Genomic DNA, 21,767 nt, shown 5'->3' with positions numbered 1-21,767 from the left:
AGTGAGAAATCTGGCGAATCAGAATTAGATGATCCTTTTTTTTCATTAGGAGGCTGCTTTAGAAATCTTCTATGGTTCCAGCTTCAGCCATAAAACCAGCGAACAGAGATGCCAAGACTGTTTCCATCCAAAAACTTCACAAACTCTGCATGTGAGGTGTCAGAAAACCTATTCCTCCTATGAAGAGCATCATTTTATTTATTGGAATGTTCTACACATGTTCATTTTACTGAAGTTTGATACTTAGGGGTGTATTTACCCATGATGGTTCTGGGAACTCTCAGATGTATATCTACGACAACATACAAGATAAATTTGAGTGTAGTAGCATCTGTTCATCAAATTGTAACCTTAAGGTTTGTGCCCAGGGTCAATTCCCAGAGTCACCACCCCTTCATTTCCAAGCTCTAACTAGTTCTTTCCTCCTCTTCCCCAATGTATCTTATAACTCTTGGCTTCATGCCTTAACAAGCTCAATCCACCAGCAGCACCTGTCCTGATCCGGTCTCCACCCTCTTCAGAAACTGTCAGGGTCAAGATTCCGCTGTGCAATTGTTTTCCACTAGGGTTGAGCAAGTACACTATTATAAATATCTGTTCAACCAACTGAATGATGTGTATCGGTATCACCACTCACAGTTACATGGGTGGTGCTGAAACTAAAAGTGTGTGAGGATAAGCTGGAGTTGTTTCTTGGAGCTATACCTCAAACCAAACAGGAAGTTAGACATTTTGAATTCAATGTTTGTTTGGGGGGGATTTACAGGGATCATACTTTAATGAACTTCTCAATGAATTGAGTTGAAATTCACCATTAAATAGGAAGTTGGTGTTACTACGCTATACACTGTCAAATCTACCCCAAACTTCACGTCCATTTACATGCAAATGTGAATGGACGTGTATTTTGACGTGTGTTTTGAAGTTGCTATATGTTTCAGAAAACTATTTACAGAACAGCCTCAACGTCACTGAACTGGTATCTAATTACCCCAAAGGACCAAGCTGGGACCCAGCGGGGATCTGCTCCGGATCTGTACGGGCCCTGTCATGGACCAGCTGGCCATTCTAAGTGGCTGTATCTGCACTGCTTATCGCATTTTGTTTATGGGGCATTCCAGAGTCTTCCTACCAGAAATAATCTGATTCACCTCGTCAGGAAGTAACAGCCCAACAGCCAACCATCATAAATATCTCATTAAATCTATTTTTAGCATGAATTTTAATCTTTAAGTTGTTTTATTCACTCATCACTCCTTTATTCTCCCACCTTTTGATAATCAATCCCACAGTGTCTGGACTAAACAAGCCAACCACTGTCATAATTATGTGATCATTTATTAGACATGGTTATCCTACACATGACAGTGAAATTTTTTTTTGTGTGTGTGTGTGACTTGTGACTTGGTTGGATGATAAGACCAGGCAGAAATAAATGTCTTTAACTTCTGCAAATTTAAATCAAGGTACCAAAATCCCAGTCCTTGGCTTAACACATTTGGAGATATTAAAGGGAAACAGTAGCTGCCATGGCATCAACATTCAAATTCTCATATCAAGTTTGTTATATCAGCCAATACTAACTGGAATTATTAAATGTCAGTGTTCTCGGCACAGTAATTTTACCACAAACCTGTGCTCACTGCAACTCTGCAGAGAGTCTACCTTTAAGAAAAACTTGAAACTGACAAACAAATGTTTCAATTAGTCAATCAATTTGTCAGTCATCCCAACTACCTCATCTCCAAATAAGAATGAATATATCCGAACGACCAGCAACCAGGTCAAATCAATACCAAACAAAACAGTCAGCACAAAAAAAATGTTTCGCCCACGCAGTCAAGTCAGTGTGTCTATACACAGACTATACACAGCTCTTCAGTTAAAGGTTAAACACACAATATAATGTAGAACTATGGACAGAGCCAGGCTAGTGGTTTAACCTTGTCTTCAGTCATTAAGCCAGGATAACCACACCCTGACTGCAGACCTAAATGATAATGACCTCAATGATAAAATTGTAACTTATAGAAACGACCATAGAGTCACCATCTCCTGCCCTCAACTGGCACCGATTTATCTTCAGACACAGGAACCTTAGAAACAGACCTGATACATATTTATGGCCCTTTCAGACACAGTGTGATTTGTGCTGTGCACTCTGCAGCCACAGTTCAACCTGGTTGCCAACTATGCACCGATATCTAACCTATATCTAACTGTTGTGTGACTTTCTTCATAATAACAGTTTATAGATTTTCAGTCAGCATCATAGCATAGAGACGACTCTAATGAAAATCAAAGGACTCGTCTCTGTACTTGTCTTAGTGGTAAATCTTAGTGCTGCATTTGACACCATTGACCATCATATTTTATTAGAGACTTGAACATCTAATTGGCATTAAAGGAAACCCAATAAGCTATCTGATCAGTTTGTTTATGGTAATGATAAATCCTCCATGCACACCAAAGTTAGTCACGGAGTTCCTCAAGGTTCTGTGCTCGGATCACTTCTATATGCCTCATATACAGGACTGACATGAACATTTATGAAAGTATTAAGTGTCATTTGTTAAATTGTGTCCTCCGTGACTTGATATTGACCAAGATAACATAACATATCATATACATACTTATTATCAAACATATTACCAATCGAATTAAGAAACTATTTGACTTTGTTAAAATAACATGAATTACAGCATTAATAATAACTAGTAACATCCATGTAATTCATTCATTTATTGTTTGTTAACAGTAAAATAATAATATTAACTTTAAATTAACTAGCAATTTACTTATGATTACGGTTATTACAAAGTATTACCTGCAGCCCCCCTCTACAGAGCATTTACTGCCTCAGCTTTATTGTTTTGGTTCAGTGTCAGGACTTCAGGTTTCCAGCAACAGCTGACAGCAGAAATCAATGAAAAGGCTCTGATAAACTCACTATATGCAGACAGCAGACTGACAAAGTTAGCAACTGGAGTGAACATGTATCATGTGGACACAAAATCAATTAAATATAAGAAGAAATAATACAAAAAAGTAGACAAGTTCATAAAAATAATAAGCACATAAAAATACTAATGAAATGGCTATACACTGCAAACAAAAAATGTTCAAGTTTCACAAAGACATACCTCTGCTATTACCATGGAGGTTATATGTATTTGCATGTTACAACAGAGAAAAGCAGCCATGCCCCTATATTTCATCTAATTATTCAGTTACTGAATCCATAAACACAGTGTGTTTCATTCTAATTTAAAAGTGAATTTAACAACACTCTACCTACCTCTTTGGCTTTTCGGTGTCTGTCCTTGCTGTCTCTATCTCTGTCTTTGTCCTTGCCCTCATCTCCATGGTGACACGAGTAGGACACTGTCCTCCAGTCCCGTGGAGAGTTGGTAATGCTGGAGACCTTTGACTCAGTAGCACTGTTCTCCTCATTGAGCGAGCGGGATGACCTCCTGGTGAACATGCTCTTCTTCAGAGCTTTTACCCTGAGGCTGTCACTGTTACTCCCATCTGAGCAGCACCACTCCCCAGAGGAGCCGTTGTCCATTTTGACATTGTGGCCTGTAGTGTGGCACTGGAAAACACGAGGTGAGAGGGTGCTGTCGGGATGTGGATGAGGGTGGGGTTGCGGCTTGTCAGGGGTGGCATTGGACCCGGATGCAGACGCCGTCTCCCCGTGTCTTCCATTGGGCTCGGGCTCCTGGATCTTCTCGTCCAACTTGTTGAGTTTGGAAAGCACCTGGGAGATTTCACTGCGAACGCCTGACAGAGACTCCAGCTTCTTCTCGATCTCACCAATCCTCATCACCAGCTTGCACACGCTCGATTTGAGCTCGTCGTCGGTGTTTTCAAGTGAATGGAAAAGACGGTCCAGCTTGGACTTGGCTAGTTTGACCGTGTTGCGCTCAGGTGAGCTGTCGCCTTCCGACTTTAGTGTTATCTGAGAGAGAGACCCATTACTGTTGTAGCATGATGGTTGGACAACACCCAGAGAGTCACACACACTCATATCGTCCAGAAAGCGAAAAATGTCACTAATGTCATCACTAATGATCTCAGAGTCCTCATCAGAGTGTTTGAAGGTGTGTCTTTCTCTGTCATTGTACTTGGCATTGTACTCCTTCACTTTCTTCTGCTCAGCCTGTTCTGTTTGAGTCCCAACACTCGAGGAACTGTCGCCTCCCTGAAAGGATGGACTGTTCATATTTTTGTCTCTAAACCTTTTGGCTACTTCTCTTTTGTCCAAACCTGCAGGCCCACTTGCCATCAGTGCCACATCCTTTGTTTTTATTCCGTTAGTTTTCTTTGCAAAGCCAGATGGAGAAGCTATAACCTTTTCTTTTGGGCTCTGAAAATGCTGCTCACTGTCGGTGCTGATGCTGATGCTGATATTGTGATGATGGTTTTCTTTGAGTGGTTTGCTGTTCAGGAATGACCTCTCAAAGTCCGGCGGCCCCTCTTCCGTGTTAAGACTGAGGCTCTTCACCGGCCACGATGGCTGCTTCCCTGGTTTGTTACTGTGCTTCCTGCTGACGGTCTCAGAGATCGTGGTTGGCCCGAAGTATGTGGATGCTTGTAAGTCATCCAGGCTCTCGTGCTTCACCCTCCTTCTGTCCTGGAGAGGGGAGTTGAGTGGGGGCTCAAAATAGGGGTTACTGTAGGGCAGTTCAAAGCTGTGGTTGAAGAAGGTGGCAGGCTTGTGCAGCTCCCTCCTGTGGTAAGCCTTCTTGCCCTGTTTGGACTCAGTGGTGATGACCTACAACAGTAACCCAGACAAGGACTGAATTGGCTTTAAAACAAACAGCAAAGACATCAGAGACAGTCCACTAATTATGACTATGGACACAAATCAATGCATAACTGTAAAATTGTCTAAACATCACCAAACTGTGGAGCCGTCTAGGGCTTATGTTAGAAACAAAATGTAAATGTATTATTAAACCGAGCAAAAGGTTTGATGCACTGTACTTAATAATTATCTCAAAGAGCATTCAGTCAAGTTGTGTTCATGGAAACAGCAAGACTTCAATTATAGACCTCTGACCTTCAGAATATAAAGGGGGCTTAGTGTTAAGATAATATAATATGGCATTTACGGTCGGAAGCAGAATTTAATTATCTGTGTCGGGAAAATATAATGCTTTATGCCATGAGACAAAAAGAGCTGTGTATAAATTAGACAGCGTGAGCGAGAGAGCCTTACTTGATTATTAATGCATAACTCATATGTGAAGGTAAAGTATAGGCTATGGGGATGTATTTTGAGACTTGACCTTGCACACATACACACATAAAGTACATTAAAATGCTGCTTACATGTCAATGCATCATGTAATATATTTAATATTATGACACTATGAATGGGGTCATTTAGCATAATGAGAACTTACATTTGATACAATGACAGTTCCCCCAGCTCTCTCTACATATCAACATATATATCAGGTAACAAATTAATTAAAAATGCTTCTTACATTGTTCATCAACTCAAGGTGTTTCATATTTGTTGCACTTTGTTGGACTTTCACGTCAATATTCTGTTGAGATTTTTACAATCGGGATTTCTAAGATTCTTAAAGATTCTGTTAAACAATTACACTTTCTTAATTTATCTGTATTATTATTCATTATTTGACATGTAAAATCAAGTCATGCAACATTTCTCTTAAATGAGGTGAAACACAACATCAGACTGTAGATTCATATAGATTCATATGACTAATTCCTGCTCTGGTTAACTGGTAAAACACACTAAACAATAGTTTGAATAGTTTGGCTAGTTTGACAATGAATGAACTATTAAGTCACTTATCAGTTGATGTTTCAAATGTCAACAAAATATGTCATTTGACAAAATGATTTGAGTGAAGCTGTCACTAAAAATAACTTGGAAGCTTATAAATTCACTAGATAAGAAATCTATATACATTTATTTCTCTTAGACTCTACAAGATAATGTCTAATTCTTCTTTTTCTGTTACTTTTCAACACAACATGTCCTGATGAGAATATGTTTTAAACAGAGAGCACATTAACACAGAATCAAACAGCCCTCTCTCTCTCTTTCAACGGCACAAACCTGTGGTGAGAAGGCCACGAAATTGTGGAAGTCCTCCTTAAAGATGTTCCTCTTCTGGATGCAGGGGTGAACAGTGAACGGCTCTGCATGGCCAATGTGCCTCAGGGACTCTTGGTCGGTCGTGGACTCGCTGTCGATGTCCATAGGAAAGTAGGTGCTCTGCATTTCGCAGGGTGGAGAGGGCGGACTGCCACTGGAGTACTGGGGCAAATGGTGGAGTTTGTCCAGAGAGGCTGCTCTACATTTCAGGTCCTTGTTGACACCCAAAAGAAAGTTGGGGACGGAGGCGGGAATAAACTGCTGGCAGTTGTTGCACTCGGATGGTTTAGGACAGGGAGGGGCATTCTGAGGCACAGGATGCTGCTGGGGGCGGTGGTGGTGATGGTGGTGATGGTGTCCATCCCTGGGATGATCCATGTGCTCATAACTAACTCCCATATCACAGTCCTGAAACTTATAGGCGTCATTGTCAGACCTGCACAGCTCCACTGACTGGTTCTTGTGGAACTTGGCTCTGTGCACTATAGGGAGCTTGTCTTTGGCTATGCCTCCGTTCATCTGGATCAAGTTAAACATGGTGACAATGTCTGCTGCCACCATGAGCTTCTTGGACTGTGGGTCCTCCATAGAGCAGCGCATCTTGTCCTTAAAGAGGGTGGCCGGGAAGGCAGGGTCCAGGCAGGCCGTGTAGAAGAGCAGGCTGCGGAGCTTGGCCAGGTGCACCAGGTCGAAGCGAGCACACAGGGACTTACACAGGTCCTGGTAGGACATGGTGTTGTGCTTAGTGTCCAGCTCCTCCAGGATCCGGACCAGAAACATAGAGTACTCTGGGAGGGGATCCATAGCTGCTGGGTGGCTGGAACAGACCTACAGAGACGGTCCTACCTCAGGAGAAGCTTGGTACCTGGAAAGAACACATATCTGAATGTTCATTGAATGTTGCCAGACACATAGTTTTCTGGTTGTATTACGCACAGTCAAAATGAGGCGTGAATTCATCCTGCTCCTGACACAGTAAAGCCCACTTGCATTCCGATAGTAGCAGCAGCTGCAGAGCCTTTAATAGCGCAGGGCGCGCACACAGGGGGCTTTCAGTTGTATCTGCATACCTTGAGCTGCTGCGAACAGAGCGGAAAATCATCTGATCAGCTCGGTGCAGCACAGCAGCGTCTCATCACAGAGCCACCAAAAGGGGAAATCAACTCAGAGTAATCAGGCATCATCTGAATCCGCAGCGCGCAGAACCTCCGACAAGCATCCCAGCCCGGGTGCACAGAGACCCGCTGCAAAGCCCCTCCAATTATCCGTCAGTCTGAATCAAAGAAAGAAAAATAAATACATGAACGCATAGTATATATCCTCACATGCACGCGCACATGTACATGCTGATTAAAAAAATAAAATAAAAACATGAACATTTACTGTCACGGATGGTTTTTCTCGGGTTCAGGTGAGTCCCGGCGCGCTGGACAGTCTCCACATGTCCTGCGTAATTCCTCGATACTGCTGTGGAAGCTGCGCTGGATGAGCTGAAGGGAACTGAAGACACACGCTGTGCTGTGCACAGACCCACGTCAAGCGCAACACAACAGGCAACAATACTGCCGCTTTCTGATTTCAAAATAAAAGCCTCAGAGAGGTGATCAGAATCTTCCATCTGGAGAGGATGGAAGATTCATTCTCCATATGTTTACCATAGACACGTGAATCATAGACAAAAGTACAAATACTGCTCACACAGCTCTTGTCAGAGTTTATTATTATAAAATAAACAAGATTTTGAATCATTTATTTCTGATTTATTAACAAGTGAATAATAATTTATATAAAAATGCATCACATTTAATGAAGTCAACACGTTATAAAGAATACTGATCAGGAAAACAGCCATGATATTATTTCTATAACACTCATTTTAGTGGATATTTGTCTGAAGGAATGAAGTGCAGGTAAAGTATACAGTAGTAGCCTATACAATTTATTTACTTACATAATTAAAGTAGTGTACAATTACTCAATTAGAGTACAAGTAACTCTAAATTCTAATACTATTACTACTCTTCTACTGAGTCGATACTCTCCAGCACCTCCAAACCTGTGTCTCCTCTTTTACCTGTCGCCCCGAGTTTGAATATGTGCAAAAATCTAACACTGAAATATGAAGTTAACAACAATTTATGGCATTTTGTCTACTTAGTGTCACTTTAAGTGTTTACTAGAAGTAGCCTGTGCATACACAAAGGCCTATGTATTTTTAAATCTAATCTAATTTCTTCTTCACAGATGTGAATACATTAAACATGACTCATATTCATTTGAACAGGTAAGGTGAGACTAAGATCTATTCGTTCGTAAAATGTGCATCGTTCCAAAAGAAAAGTTAATCAAACGTTACACGTGAGCGGTAATGAAAGTTGTGTGAACAGAAACAGAAATAGGTGAGATACACACACACACACACACACACACACACACACACACACACACACACACACACACACACATCCATCCAGGATGAAATCAGGACGTTATTCTAAACCTGTGCACACACTGTGAATATTTGGCAGTGCATGTGAAAGAAACTGGAAGTAAAGAAAAATACAAATACAATAATACACATTATTAGAATATGGTCTCTGTTGCATTGGCACAACCAACAGCACCATAATGACTTTTTATATATTTGTTCAATGTGCTTTTTTAAAAAAATTCATTTTAGGTTTACGCTCTTATTGTGAAAGCAAGGTGCCTTACTTCCGGTCAGAGCCTCCTTGAATGTGTGTTATCTATGCAGCTCTTTGTTTCCACTCAGAATGACGTAACTATACCTACACTGGACAATGGAGACATTTTCAATTACCTGACAGTATGATTGAACGGTGTGACGTCATCCTGTCACATCTGTGCACGTGGTCTTCATGCACAGGCAACAATCTTCAGGATCCATGAGGATCCACCTGCTCTGCAGTGGATGTGAAGTGGGCTTCACACACCTCAAAGGTCCTTCAGGCACTTCCAAGGGGGACATCAGGACCATGAGGAATGATGGACTACTGTACCTGTGAACTTACATCACACTGCAGGAGACAAAGTGGAGCAAAAAGCTGAAAGTAATTAACTACGCTGAATGAGGCCTTCAAGTACAGTCCAGTAAACCTGCACTGTCTCCTGTGGTTGGGGCTCAGGTGGTGGAGTGGGTCGTGGGTGGTTTAATTCCCGGCTTCCCTTAGTCCAGTCAACGCCTCATTGGGCATGACACTGAACCCCAAACTGCTCCCTTCTATATAAATGATATAAGTTTATTTACCATCCACTGCAGCGAACATCCCTGAGATGTCAACACGTGATTGACATGGAAATAACAGCCTGACAGAGCTCGCTGTGGTGTTATATTAATTTTATACCGAGTGGTTCAAACTGTGACAGAACAAAGAGTGAGTTTCACAAAATATTCTTTTTTTTTTGGGGCCCAATAATAATAACATCCCCTCTGCCTTTTCTTCTTCAAAATATATTCCTGCTATATTAAAATACCAACATGCATTATAGATCACCACTATTAACCACAACTCCTTGAATTCAATTCTGAACCAAACACAGTACCACTATTTAGCTACAGGAAGCTGCGTACTGTAGGATAGTGTTTATGATTTTATGAATAGGACCTAGTGAAAACCTTAACACACCTTCATTTTTAAACGGATCTGAATCTGCTACCTGTTCACCTCAGATTGTGTTTACCAAGCGCACTTAAATGCACTTTCATAACTGCATTCGGGAGTTACCTCTGTTCTGACAAAAAAATAATGAATTAATAAAACGCTATGTGTCATATTGCTGACTGTCTTTCCTGTTGTTGTTATCCTGCAGAGTTCATTTGGTTGGATGACTGACGTTATTTATTGTCAGGACGTCTCGGTTTGTGGTAACGCATGAGTACTCTAATGCATTATTCATAGGTAACGCTGTAACGTAACAGATTACTTTTAATTGATGGTAATGTTGTAACCTAATTAAGTACTTTCCAAAGTAACTATACCCAACACTGGTGATAACTTTCATCCCTGAAGTATTTTGGTCTTTGTCTATTTCTCAACCTAAATGAACTGAAACTGAGGTTGAGCTCAATGAATAGTGTTGCTGGCATACTGGCCTACAACTGTGCAGTCAAGTGAGCAATACTGTTTGAAACGTGATTCAGTTAAAAGCTCTTCAAGGTCTCCACCTTAGCCACGTCGGCAGAATCAGTGGTCAGCACAGAGCGGGCCCCTCAGGGCTCCCTGTCCTAACGCAGCTCTAACAAATGCAGCTCAGGTGAACCAGAAAATCTATATTGCCTTCTAGGTGTTGGTGTGTTTCTCTGTTTGATAAAGCAGAGACCTATCCAGGCGGTACCAAGCTGGATAGGTCTCTGTATGAATGATGAAAGCTTATTTACCCAGTGCTGCCAGATCTGACTGACAGTAAAAAGCCCAGTCAGAGCCCCAGTGGAGAGGTGTTTTTAGTTGTCTTATGTATGAATGAAAAGATTATCACTTCACCATGAGAAATAGTTTCAGTAATTGTTCTGGAGCTTCTGATATTATGAGATTATTCTGCATATTGTCTTAAAGGTCAAGTTTATTCTGAACTTTAGAAAGAGCAGTTGAGGAAAACACAAGATTAGCAGCTGTTCTGGAGCTTTTGATTGATTGAGTCTGAATTTAAGTCCAGGAATTCAATTTTATTTTATTTATATAGTGCCAAATCATAACAGAAGTTATCTTATGACACGTTCCTTATGGAGCAGAGTCTAGACTGTAGTCCTCATAATATTATCCAACAAATCTCACCATGATCAAGCACTTGGTGGCAGTGGCAAGGAAAAACTTCTTTTTAAGAAGCAGAAACCTCGAGCTGAACCCCGCTCATGCTGGGCAAAGAGGAAACATATCATTTTAAAATGCTTTTGGTTCATTAGGATATGATTAGGTGAACCCAACACCATGGTTAGAAAGATAGAAAAATATCTATATGAAAAGAAAAAGTAAAATCTGTGAAACTTTTATTTGAAAAATGATTATGTAATTAATTGACTGAAAATAAGACAAACTTTATCTGGTACATCGGCTTTATTTCCCTGAGTGACGATCGCACCATTTGCACAGTAAGAACTGCTGACAAATCCATCACTATCCAAAATGTATTGCTTAACAGACTAAACGTCTTTCTACCATTCATTTAACTTTCACTGCTGAGAGTTAATATCAGAACGCTGTGCTCAATCTGACCTGGAGTTGTTCATTTCCTGGCTGACTAAGCAGCCTTTAATTGGACTGAGTAGAGAGGCAGGGGGGATTAGAGGAGGTGGAGGTCTGAATTGACTTAGGGGAGCCCAAATCTCACATACAGGAGTTTAGACCTGCTGGATAAACACACGCAAACGCCCCTAATATGCATGGTGGCTAGATTCTGTGCAAATGTCAAGATGACAAGATATTTACTGTATTAAATCATAACATGAATTTGCTATATCATCAGTTCTTAAGGAAACATGCTAAGTTCAAATATTTGCTTCTTGACAACAGCAACCATAAATGCTTATTTTGAGATTTACCGCCTGGCCCGTCTCTTTGTTTGTTTTGGCCTTTGTTATTCTGACCAATTAGTTCCATATTCGATATCCGGGGTTGCCAGGTATGAAACAACTTTGCGACAAACACAGAGCACTACAACAATGGAAGCAAGCGAGCGCAGCAGATTGACATAGATGGACTCAAGAAGCCTCTTCCTTTTTCAAAGAAGACTAGCAACCTGAAACGTTCAAAAACACGGATAATTCGACAATACAAATAAAATTTGATTTGATTGTTTAATAAAGATGTGTGCAAGTTTATTCACTTCCCACTGATAAATCTGTCTCTTCATTTAGGTGCTACAGCCTCAGATGAGTAGTAATGTTTTTTTGAAGAATGTGTGCAAATAGCCACTTTGTTAATAAACTGTTGAATTTACTTCTGGCTTGTGACTCTTGTTACATTTTTGGGTTTTTCAGAGTATTTGCATATAGTACATACATTCTGCTCTATGTGTAAAGTGCCTTGAGATGACTTTGTTGTGATTTGGTGCTATACAAATAAAGATTGATTAAGCAATTGAGATTGAGGGGAACCGGGGAGACCGGACGAGCTTTCAATGCAAAAGGAATATTTATTTACAAAAATCATCAATTCACGCAAGAAAAACGTGGTAATCAGTATTCAGCAGTGTATGCATGTGTTTTTGTGGGCGTTGGTAGGCACAGATCAAAAAGTCTATGAAAAACTCTGCCCTGTCCAGGATTCTGCAAAACAAAAGAGAACCAGAAACCAGATACCAAAAATGCAAAGAGCCCCTAGTGGAGCGGAGGGTTGTCACAGTAGCTACCCCAACACTGCTGCTGAGCAACCTCAGTCATGCCTGTTTCTTTTCTTCGTCTGTATTATTTGGAATGCTACACCTGTTTTTGTGCTGCTTGTTTTTTTTATGCACATACTTTGTCTTTTGATAGTTATGCAACATTGGGGATGGCCTATATTTTAATCTTTTTCTATATGGGTGCAGAACATGCATCTTCCTCCAGGTACTGTAGTCATAGTCACAAAATCTATGACACTGACTGTTTGACAAAGTGCTTTGAACAAAAACAGTTGTGTTGGTAAGTGACACATTCCCTTGCATCATCACTGCTTCTGCAATATTGTCCTGCAGATTCCTCATGTCATGACCTCTCTGATGTGCTGCTTCCAACGCGATGTGCAAATGCTTGCAGAGACCTATGAAAAGAATGGTTTCAGGTCACCAAAGTGGTAGAGATGAGAGACAACTAGAGGTAGATATTAAGTTACATATCTGTATATCTCCATTCATAAGTTCAAAGGAGATAACATAATAATTAGAATTTCAGATTAACAAGTTATTCCACACAGAATTTGGTGGCATACCTCCAGATGACGCAGCAACACAATCACAAGTGTACTCTGGCAGAACTACCAAGTACTGCAAATCTTTGCTCGCAGATGGCACTAGGCATCTTGACTCATCCAGCCAATGACATCTCTCTATCCAGCCCCTCTGGATCAGCATGTCTGCCATCTCTTTACCCTTGCTCTCCATGTCACTTCTTGGGTTGGTTAGTCTTCCAGCCTCTTGAGGACTATCCAAGCATCTGTGAAAACATTAAATAAATATGTTTAACAACATTCAACAAAGGTTGGATGAATATTTTTGTTGTAAACTATTGACATTGCTCCCAAATTCCCAGAAATATTGTTTTGTAAACTATTGACATTGCTCCCAAATTCCCAGAAATATTGTTGCTTTGAATGTTTGCAGAAGCATGTAAACAGGTCCAAATCATCATCAAAAGACAAAGATGTTGTATTTTCACTGTGTGTGTGTGTGTGTGTACACACAGTTAAGCCAGAATGTATTCATACTAATGGCAATTTTTGAATTAAAGTAATTTGTCATACGATTTTGGTTTCATCTGGCTGGAAAGGACATAAACTACTACTAGAGTATTCTAACCATCTATAAATGAAATATTATCCATGTGTTTTCAGGTGCCAGCAGCCACAGCACAAAACATAATGCGAGAGTACAAGCAATTCCACACTATGAAAAAATCTCACAGGTCATGGGAAGAAAGCCCTGAAGAAGTGACCCCTGAATTTGCAAGAATGCCTCTGTGAGAGACCAAGAATATCTAGAGATCACCAGACGGCCAGATGATGTTGTAGATGTTTCCTGCTCCAACACACCTGATTCAAATGATCAGCCTCTCATCAGGCTCTGCAGTGGCCTGATAATGAGCCACTCATTTGAAACAGGTGTGTTGGAGCAGGAAACATCTAAAACATGCAGGGCAGTGTTCCCTGAGGACCAGGGTTGAAAAACACTGACCTAGAGCACCTTAATGGAGGCATACATGATGATCTGTTCACAAATTTCAACTGTAACCTAAAGACCGTTAAGACAGCTCCACCTAAAAATCTTTTAAAAGATGCACACGAAAAAGGTAATTCAACACATGGCTGGAAAATGTTGCTGGGCTAGAATTGACTGTGTTTGTCCACTTATCTCCAAGAAGAGATGTTACTACTGATTCAATGATTGCTCAAAGAGGAGATTTTGACCTCAAGGCAAATGCTCTTGGAAAATGGGACTGGCCACTGGCCAGTTTTCCACATCCAAAATCAAGTTGATATATATTCAGTAGACCATTAAACTAGTGAAATACATGAAGCCGGATCATTTATTAATAAAATGAGTAAAGGCAACCAGGCAACATGGGTCATCTGGACGTTTCTGTTGTCTGACCAGCCGTTTGTTGTTGAGGTGAATACCCAGGTCGATGTGAAGGGGGCTGAGATTGTACCAGTCGACAAAGACCTGTACTGTTTCTGATTTCCTTCTGATACCCGTCCAACAATGGCTGTATCATCAGAGAACTTCTGGAGTTGACAGTTGTCAGTGTTGTAACTGAAATGTGATGTTTACAGGGTGAAGAGAAACGTAGAGAGGACTGTACCCTGTAGGGTATATACTGCAAATCACTACATCAGACTCACAGTCATGAAGTCTCACATGATTTCATGTGTTTTTTGCATGTTTTTTTGGCAACTGTAGATTTCCCTTCACATGAGGAGGGACAGGGTGAGGCAACATATTTTAAATTAGCAACTACACCACCAGATGCCACTCAATCCTACCAACTGAACCATGAAATGTCTTGGCAAATATTGGATTGGGAATTTTCCTGAACAGGTTTTCACTTATGTCGTGAAATATCTAAACATTTACCCATAACCTTTTAGACAGAGTTGACTTGGACTTGAAAGAAGTTCTCAAGAGACGGAAAGGCTCGTTTGATTTTATTGACATCTCTCAGTCTGCAGCTGATGGTTGTTTCTGTTTGTTGTTTTTGACAATTATCGAAAGCTTTTACTTCTTAGATGTTCTGCCAGTTTCCCTGTAAAGGAACATTTGCTGTCATTATACCTATTCTGCTGTTTAAAGAATGACTTTAACTCATAGAGATAATGTGTGATGCTGTCCTGACTGTGAGAATGATGCTGAATGATGGGAGAAACCTACCTGAACCCATGACACCTTTCAAAAATAAAGTCACTTATAAAGGATGTCCCTAGGTAGACAAAGGGCTGGGTTGTTGAGGAATCGACTCTGCTTTAGCTCCTCCAGACTAGACCGCAATTTAGGGTCTAAGGTCAGGCACATGCGCAGTAAAATCCTTACATCTGAAAAGCGAGAAACAAGCAGCAGATCAAAGGTTAGTGGGCAATCCAATGAATAAAAGACATCTTAAAAATTGATAGATATATCCTTTATATTCCGTCTTACCTGTGGACAGTGCTGTGTTGAATTTAATGTCATTGTTGATGTAGTGTACGGTGGTAAAAGGCACATGTCCTTTCAGCAGTGAATAGAAGAGCACGCCTAGCTGCCAAACAGTGGTAGGGCGGGCCCAGTATTTCTGACATTGAATCCACTCTGGAGGGGAGTGAGCAAGGGTACCTATTGCACACATCAACAGAGCAATGGAAGGAGACAAACAGAGAGATGAAGGAAAAAGAAAGAAAAAGCATGAGGGATGAACAACATTACTGAAGTGATTATTTCAAAGACTGACAAATGAGTAAGGAGCAGTAAACATATATCTTACCACAGAAGGAATCATAAGGTGCATCTGTTGAGAAGCAGCCACAACCAAAGTCGATGATACGGACTCTTGGTACATCAGAGATCTTTTGAATCAGGACATTTTCTAGCTTAATGTCCCGATGAAAGACATTCTTAGAGTGCATGTCAATGGCAGCGTCCACTAGCTGCTTCAGGATCATCTTAGACAGAAGAGAGACAGAGTTAGAAAGGACTGCAAGGAAACATTTCTCCTGATTCTTGACAGGGTGGAAAAGTCTCTTAAACAACATAATAATAAAAATGGTCAAAACTATGGCAGTAACACACCATTATATGAGCTCCATAGCATGATTTTATCCATGAACTTTATCATTAATCAGCATTTAAAGCAAAACACTTTTTCCTGCACAATCAGTTAATTTTAGCGGATTTGCTGAAATTTCGTAAATCCTTCCTAATGTAATAAACTCCTGACTATAAAGACAGCTAACACACCAACACCTGCTTATTCTGGGGAACACTATGCACATACACATACAAACATTACTCAGTCGGTCTCTCTACCTTTGCCTTATGTTCCTCCAATGATCCTCCCTGTGATTCAATGTAGTCCCAGAGGTCAATGGAGTTGACTGGGTTTTCCATGACCAGTATTAACTCTTCATCCAGAATGTACCAATCAAGGAGAGACACGGCAGCAGATTGTCCAACTGATCCTGGTAGACCGGCGGCTTTCAGCATGAAGGCGACCTCGAGAATGATTTTAAACTCCTTCCCATTGCAAATCTACAGGAAATCAATGCATACATACCAAGGATGCTATAAGTTAACTTGATCATGGCTTTGCTCATCCACAGTACAGTAAAGAAAGTACTTACCACTTGTTCCCATCTCACATTCTCTTTGGGAATGTGCTTGATGGCGACCTGCAAGACAGAAAATAATTTGGTTGGTACTTCTCGAGGATCAGTGAATGTTATGTGTGTGTAAATGCATTTCCTACCGGGAAATTGTCTGAATTACGCAATCCATCATACACATAGCCGTAGCCTCCTGCTCCGAGCCGACAGAGCTCATAGTACTTGTCTTCAAAGTCAGCTAAAAACACCCAGATCATAATCTTAAGATATTTATGAAATGACAAGTGTTTTAAATCTAAGTCATTTGGTTTCCAGCTTACCTGTGCTTGTGTTTGCTGAGGAAGACATCTCAAAGATTTTCTCCTCTTGAGATGAGGCGCTGCTTAAGTTTTGGTTGACGTCACCTGCATCTTCATCAGAACTGACGTCCCTCTTCACATCAGTGCTCCTAGTGCTGTGGCTCAGTTTCTTTTTAGGTGCCTCACCGCCATCATTGGCATTTGTTTTCTGCGTCTCCACTGACAGATTCTCTACTACTATCACACTGGGGTCACTGGCATTGGAACACCTTCCCTGGTTTTTTGGTGGCTTGCCATCATGGCACACTACATGTGTGCCGGAGTCGAAGGTGTTGTTGATACTACACCTTGTCTTCCTTGTCTTCTGTACAGGTGGTTGGACAACACTGGTCTTTCTCTTGTTGTGTGTCTCCTCTGAAACCTCAGTGTGTTCAGCGTGGTTTCCATCACCAGCCCTCTTCTTGCTTTCACTCAGATCCTCCTCCATGTTGTTACAGAGGTTAGTAAGACTGAGTGTGTTCACGTTCAAGTTATGTAAAGCCACAGACACAATGTTCTTGTCGTTCCAGACCAGATAACTTGATAATACACCTGCAGATACCTGAAGAGTGCGTACTAGTAAGAGTTTTGAGGCTGTTGCCTTCAGAATGTGAAGTCACACTGAATGTGACATCACAAGGGCAAAGAATCTAAAGAAAGAAGTATATGCAAATTAGCATTCTAAAGTTCTATCCAGACAAGATTCATTTATTTTTAAATATTTTATTGTTATTTACACTCATATTACTGTAGTCCCATGCAGAGTGTGGGATCTTTTTCAACCTACCACCATAATTACTCTCAATCAGTGAATGTTGAAATATCAGTATTTAGAGATGACACACTCAATATTTCTGACAATAATTTTATGTTTTATGTTTAACTGTTCTTTATCTCCCCATTTGAAACAATATACTGCCGGCAATGCGGACCAAGCTCTGGCACCGAGAGTACAGGGACGGATAGCCCGTATCAATGGGTCTGGAACCCCATACTCCCGGAGCACCCCCCACAGGACCCCCCGAGGGACACGGTCGAAAGCCTTCTCCAGGTCCACAAAACACATGTAGACTGGTTGGGCGAACTCCCATGCACCCTCCAGGGCCATGCTAAGGGTATAGAGCTGGTCCACAGTTCCACGGCCAGGACGAAAACCACACTGCTCCTCCTGGATCCGAGGTTCGACAATCTTGCGGACCCTCCTCTCCAGGACTCCCGAAAAGACCTTCCCGGGGAGGCTGAGGAGTGTGATCCCCCTATAGTTGGAGCACATCCTCCGGTCCCCCTTTTTGAAGAGGGGAACCACCACCCCGGTCTGCCAGTCCAGAGGCACTGCCCCCGATATCCACACGATGTTGCAGAGACATGTCAACCAAGACAGCCCCACAACATCCAGAGCCTTCCTCAACCGTCACCACAGAAACAGTCCAGTCCTCTTCCTATTTTGTTTATGCACAGTAAACCGTTAAGGTCACAGTTGTCAGGAACGGGGAAATTAGCTACAGAGACCAAAACTGTTTTTTGTACATGTTTATTTCTGCTGTGAAATTGGACATTTTAACATGGAGACGAATGGAGATCGACTCACTTCTGGAACCAGTTTCAAATGGATGTTTGTGGAATTGCAGCTGCACTTGATTTCACAGTCACAGAGGTTGTCACTTGGTTATGATGGAGGTATTTCACAGTCACAGAGGTTGTCACTTGGTTATGATGGAGGTATGTTTTGCCTTCTTATCAGTGTTTCTGTGTCTCTAACCTGCCAAGTCTCCAGTCCTACTTGTTTTTCCAATAAACTGTATAACTGATTCTGGTCTCAAGGCTTGTGTTTACATATTTGGTCTGCTATCATTAACTGTAACAGTACAATGACAGGTCTATAGAGGCTGGAATGACTGGAGGGCAGGATTAAAGAAGTTCTTGAGCATCGGGGCACAAGAGAAGAAAGAAAATGGATATTTAAAATAGGTTTTAAAAGCAACCCATCTAATTTTGAGACTGTAATTGAACAGTAAATGTTGAGTATGAGTAGGAGGCAGTGATGTAACTTTAAAGGTACATTCAGACAGTATCTGGCTCTACAATGAAAATGCTGTTTTTTCCAATCATTTAAATGGGGGTACTGCACCAAATATACAGTGACCTGTGGTGAAGTTAGTTTTTAAATTTTGAATACATCAGTATTAATTTGATATGATTAGTTTTTAAATTTTGAATACATCAGTATTAATTTGATATGATTAGCCACGGTATACACGGTACCCGCGGTGCCAAATGGTAACGGTTCCTACTATACTAGAAATTCTACAGGACGGTACTACCGTGGATTACTATACTACCGGTGCCAGTTTCCGCTACATAGTGGACGCCTCTACTCTCATCCAGGCTTCTCACTGCATGCTACAAACCAACATGGCAACTACTGCAACCGAACTACAGAGCTGCTGATTGATTGGCTGTTTGCCTGTTACTGCTGACAGTTTTCTTTCAGGGGTTTTAGCTGAAATTCATGAAAGGCTTGTAAATACTCTTGTAAATAGTTTTATCGGGGGATTGTTAATGTTTTTGTTCTTTCCTTGAATATATCAAAGTTCTGCCACTTAACTCTGGTAATTCAAAGAACCTGTTTAGTTTGAATGATTTTGACGCGGAGAGACGCTGCTGGGATGCTGCCGAGACGTTCCACGGCGCGCCCGGTGTGAATGGGTTGATTGATTAGACTGGCAGCGATCAGCTCCGGTGACCGTGGCGCAGCCGTTCTGCGGCGCTTACGTCCCCGGTGTGAATAAGGCTTTATCTAAACTTCCAGCAGATCACATGACAGACAGTGAGGTGGGCTCCAGTCTATAACAGCTAACGTCTGAAAAGTGAGAGAGGATCAGCAGATTAATGGTTTAAGTGGGCAGTGAAAAAATGAATAGGTCTGCTTTCAATATGGTGTAAAACTGTGTGCCTGTGTGTGTTTGAACAAATGCAAGAGGAGCACATCAGATAAAAATGCTATTCATTTACACGGTCCATTTGTTTAGCACTATCAAGGCTCTAATCTAAAATCTGAATGTGTGTAAAGGTCACTGGTATTACATGGACTCAGAATAAGTAATAAGAATATCGTGGCAATTGTGTTTGCATACATTTTCTTTGAAATTTAATAACACAAAAATGTCGATACAAGACTTTATAGTTTAGTGTCTCAGCACAGCTGCTGCTAAAGTCATTTGTCGTTTAGTCTCGGGGCTTAATTACCACTAAGCCTCTGAGCTGTAGCAGCTACTGAAACAACATACACTGAATGTGTTTATTGGCAACATGAATGCAAGCCTGACTTGAACCAAAGTGAACTCTTTACTCCATCATTCCATTTATTCCCCACATTGTAGCGGTACCTGGTCAAGTCCGTTCTGATCCTCCTCACATTTGGACAACCTTGCACTAAGCCCAAAGTTGATTTCAGTTCATTTAGGGTGACAAATAAATGCAGAAAGAAACCAAACCAAAATATTTCCTGTCATATGTTGTCCATCAAAGTCTTAACAAACAGTCTTTACTACTAAACTGTTTGGTTTCAAATGTTGGTTAGTAAAAATGGTTAGTAAAATTACCCACATTTCAAATCTCTAAATTTAAGTTAATTTCAGTCCCAGAATCACATATATGGAATATTTCCATTTGATAGTGTAGAATAAGATTTTTTTTCCCCCAACCTAAAAATACATTTAGGAGAGGGTCACAGGGGTTACATGAATTTTCAACTAGCCTTCTTCTTTCTGTTCTACCGCAGTAAAACAATGAAGTTACTAAGATAAAGGGAAAAAACTCACAATCTAAATGCCTTTTTCCCGAGGTGCTTTAGGGTTTGAGTGTCACACAGCGCTCCGTCATTAAAGATTCAAAAATAGTTACTCAAATCACATGACCTGAAGCAGCCACTCAGTCAACCCCATTAGGCCCCCAAAAAATCCTTTTCGCCCAAGGAGAGACGAAAGGTAATTGCTATTGACCAAAACCTTTCGCTCGGGTACATTTTTGCACTGAGTGTCAGCACAAAGTGAAAGACATTCAATGGAATGGAATCTATACTGACCTACTTAAATAGACTACTGTGTGGAGTGCCACCTCCACATATACAGAACTGCTGCTGGGCACCAGAAAACTTTCAAAAAGATGTTGAAGAAGCAGGATGACATGCAGGAGTAAGGACAAAAGCATTAATTCTGTATTGACCAAACACAAGAGACTTAATAAAAGAACAATCAACACAACTTTGATTTTCAATAGTTAGAAGGTCAGACTCAACAAACCAAACTCAACATAAGAATGTGTGTTTGTTGTTTGTATGACTTCATAGAGTTCATATCTCAGTCTATAAAAACGCAATGAAACAGCAACAAATGGAATTCTGGTAAACCAAATTTGCATTGCACTCGCTGTTCAGCACACGCTAAACAATATATTTAAGCACGTATTGCTACCTACAGGCCACACACCTGATATGCTTCTGGGTTGCAAATAGAGCGTATTACAAACATTATGCTTCTGTTGTACAGTTAAGATAGATATTAAGAAACACATAATATCACTTTATCCTCCATTTCAGGGGCAGTAGGCCACTCCCCCTTCGCATAGGGTGCCCTTTTGGGCATTTTGGGTCACTATGTCAGAAGTGGTCATTAAATAAATTGCATATACACTCTGGATATACATAAAACGATTTTATTACAGAAATTGTATAACATATATCAGAACATTTTGAACAAATTTAAAACATTTTTCACACAGGACAATACA

General features: G+C 40.9%; 2 protein-coding genes and 1 long non-coding RNA gene across 5 annotated transcripts in view; all 3 read right to left on the bottom strand.

Moving 5' to 3' along the window:
- Positions 1-7,670, bottom strand: part of minar1 (membrane integral NOTCH2 associated receptor 1) — a 47,156-nt gene extending 39,486 nt beyond the window's left edge. Inside the window, exons 1-4 of one of the 3 annotated variants that reach the window (XM_019257147.2) lie at positions 7,523-7,670; positions 7,126-7,412; positions 6,101-7,004; positions 3,299-4,777 (exon numbers count right to left, since the gene is read on the bottom strand). In XM_019257147.2, coding sequence (XP_019112692.2) covers positions 3,299-4,777; positions 6,101-6,943 — 2,322 coding nt within the window. In that variant the 5' untranslated portion in view covers positions 6,944-7,004; positions 7,126-7,412; positions 7,523-7,670. Of the gene's footprint in view, positions 1-3,298; positions 4,778-6,100; positions 7,005-7,125; positions 7,498-7,522 lie in introns of those variants that run through there. The other 2 variants (XM_019257149.2, XM_019257150.2) reach the window with 2 other exon arrangements.
- Positions 7,671-11,970: 4,300 nt separating this feature from the next.
- On the bottom strand, positions 11,971-13,839 carry LOC113746373 (uncharacterized). The gene is made up of 3 exons (XR_003462811.1): positions 13,753-13,839; positions 13,063-13,286; positions 11,971-12,894 (listed from the first exon to the last, which is right to left on the bottom strand). It is a non-coding gene; the product is annotated as an uncharacterized LOC113746373 (long non-coding RNA).
- A 1,137-nt stretch (positions 13,840-14,976) lies between these two features.
- Positions 14,977-17,616, bottom strand: LOC104934382 (serine/threonine-protein kinase pim-2-like). Its single transcript, XM_019257110.2, has 8 exons — positions 16,962-17,616; positions 16,785-16,879; positions 16,660-16,707; positions 16,346-16,567; positions 15,804-15,981; positions 15,482-15,655; positions 15,218-15,378; positions 14,977-15,092 (listed from the first exon to the last, which is right to left on the bottom strand). The coding sequence occupies exons 1-7, from the start codon at positions 17,425-17,427 to the stop codon at positions 15,248-15,250; spliced, it is 1,314 nt and encodes a 437-aa protein (XP_019112655.2). The 5' UTR covers positions 17,428-17,616; the 3' UTR covers positions 14,977-15,092; positions 15,218-15,247.
- Positions 17,617-21,767: the final 4,151 nt, after the last annotated feature.

Source organism: Larimichthys crocea, chromosome VIII (assembly GCF_000972845.2).
Source record: "Larimichthys crocea isolate SSNF chromosome VIII, L_crocea_2.0, whole genome shotgun sequence".
NCBI classification, from domain to species: Eukaryota; Metazoa; Chordata; class Actinopteri; family Sciaenidae; genus Larimichthys; species Larimichthys crocea.
The sequence above is the reverse complement of the archived record's forward strand: the minus strand, read 5'-3'. Positions and strand labels throughout refer to the sequence as shown.

Excerpts from the sequence above, each read along its gene's own strand:
- LOC104934382 (XM_019257110.2), bottom strand. The coding sequence starts at position 17,427 with ATGGAGGAGGATCTGAGTGAAAGCAAGAAGAGGGCTGGTGATGGAAAC. Across the intron at positions 15,656-15,803 it reads ACCTTATGATTCCTTCTGTG|GTACCCTTGCTCACTCCCCT; the intron begins GTAAGATATATG and ends TGTGTGCAATAG. Across the intron at positions 15,379-15,481 it reads CAACACAGCACTGTCCACAG|ATGTAAGGATTTTACTGCGC; the intron begins GTAAGACGGAAT and ends CTCGCTTTTCAG.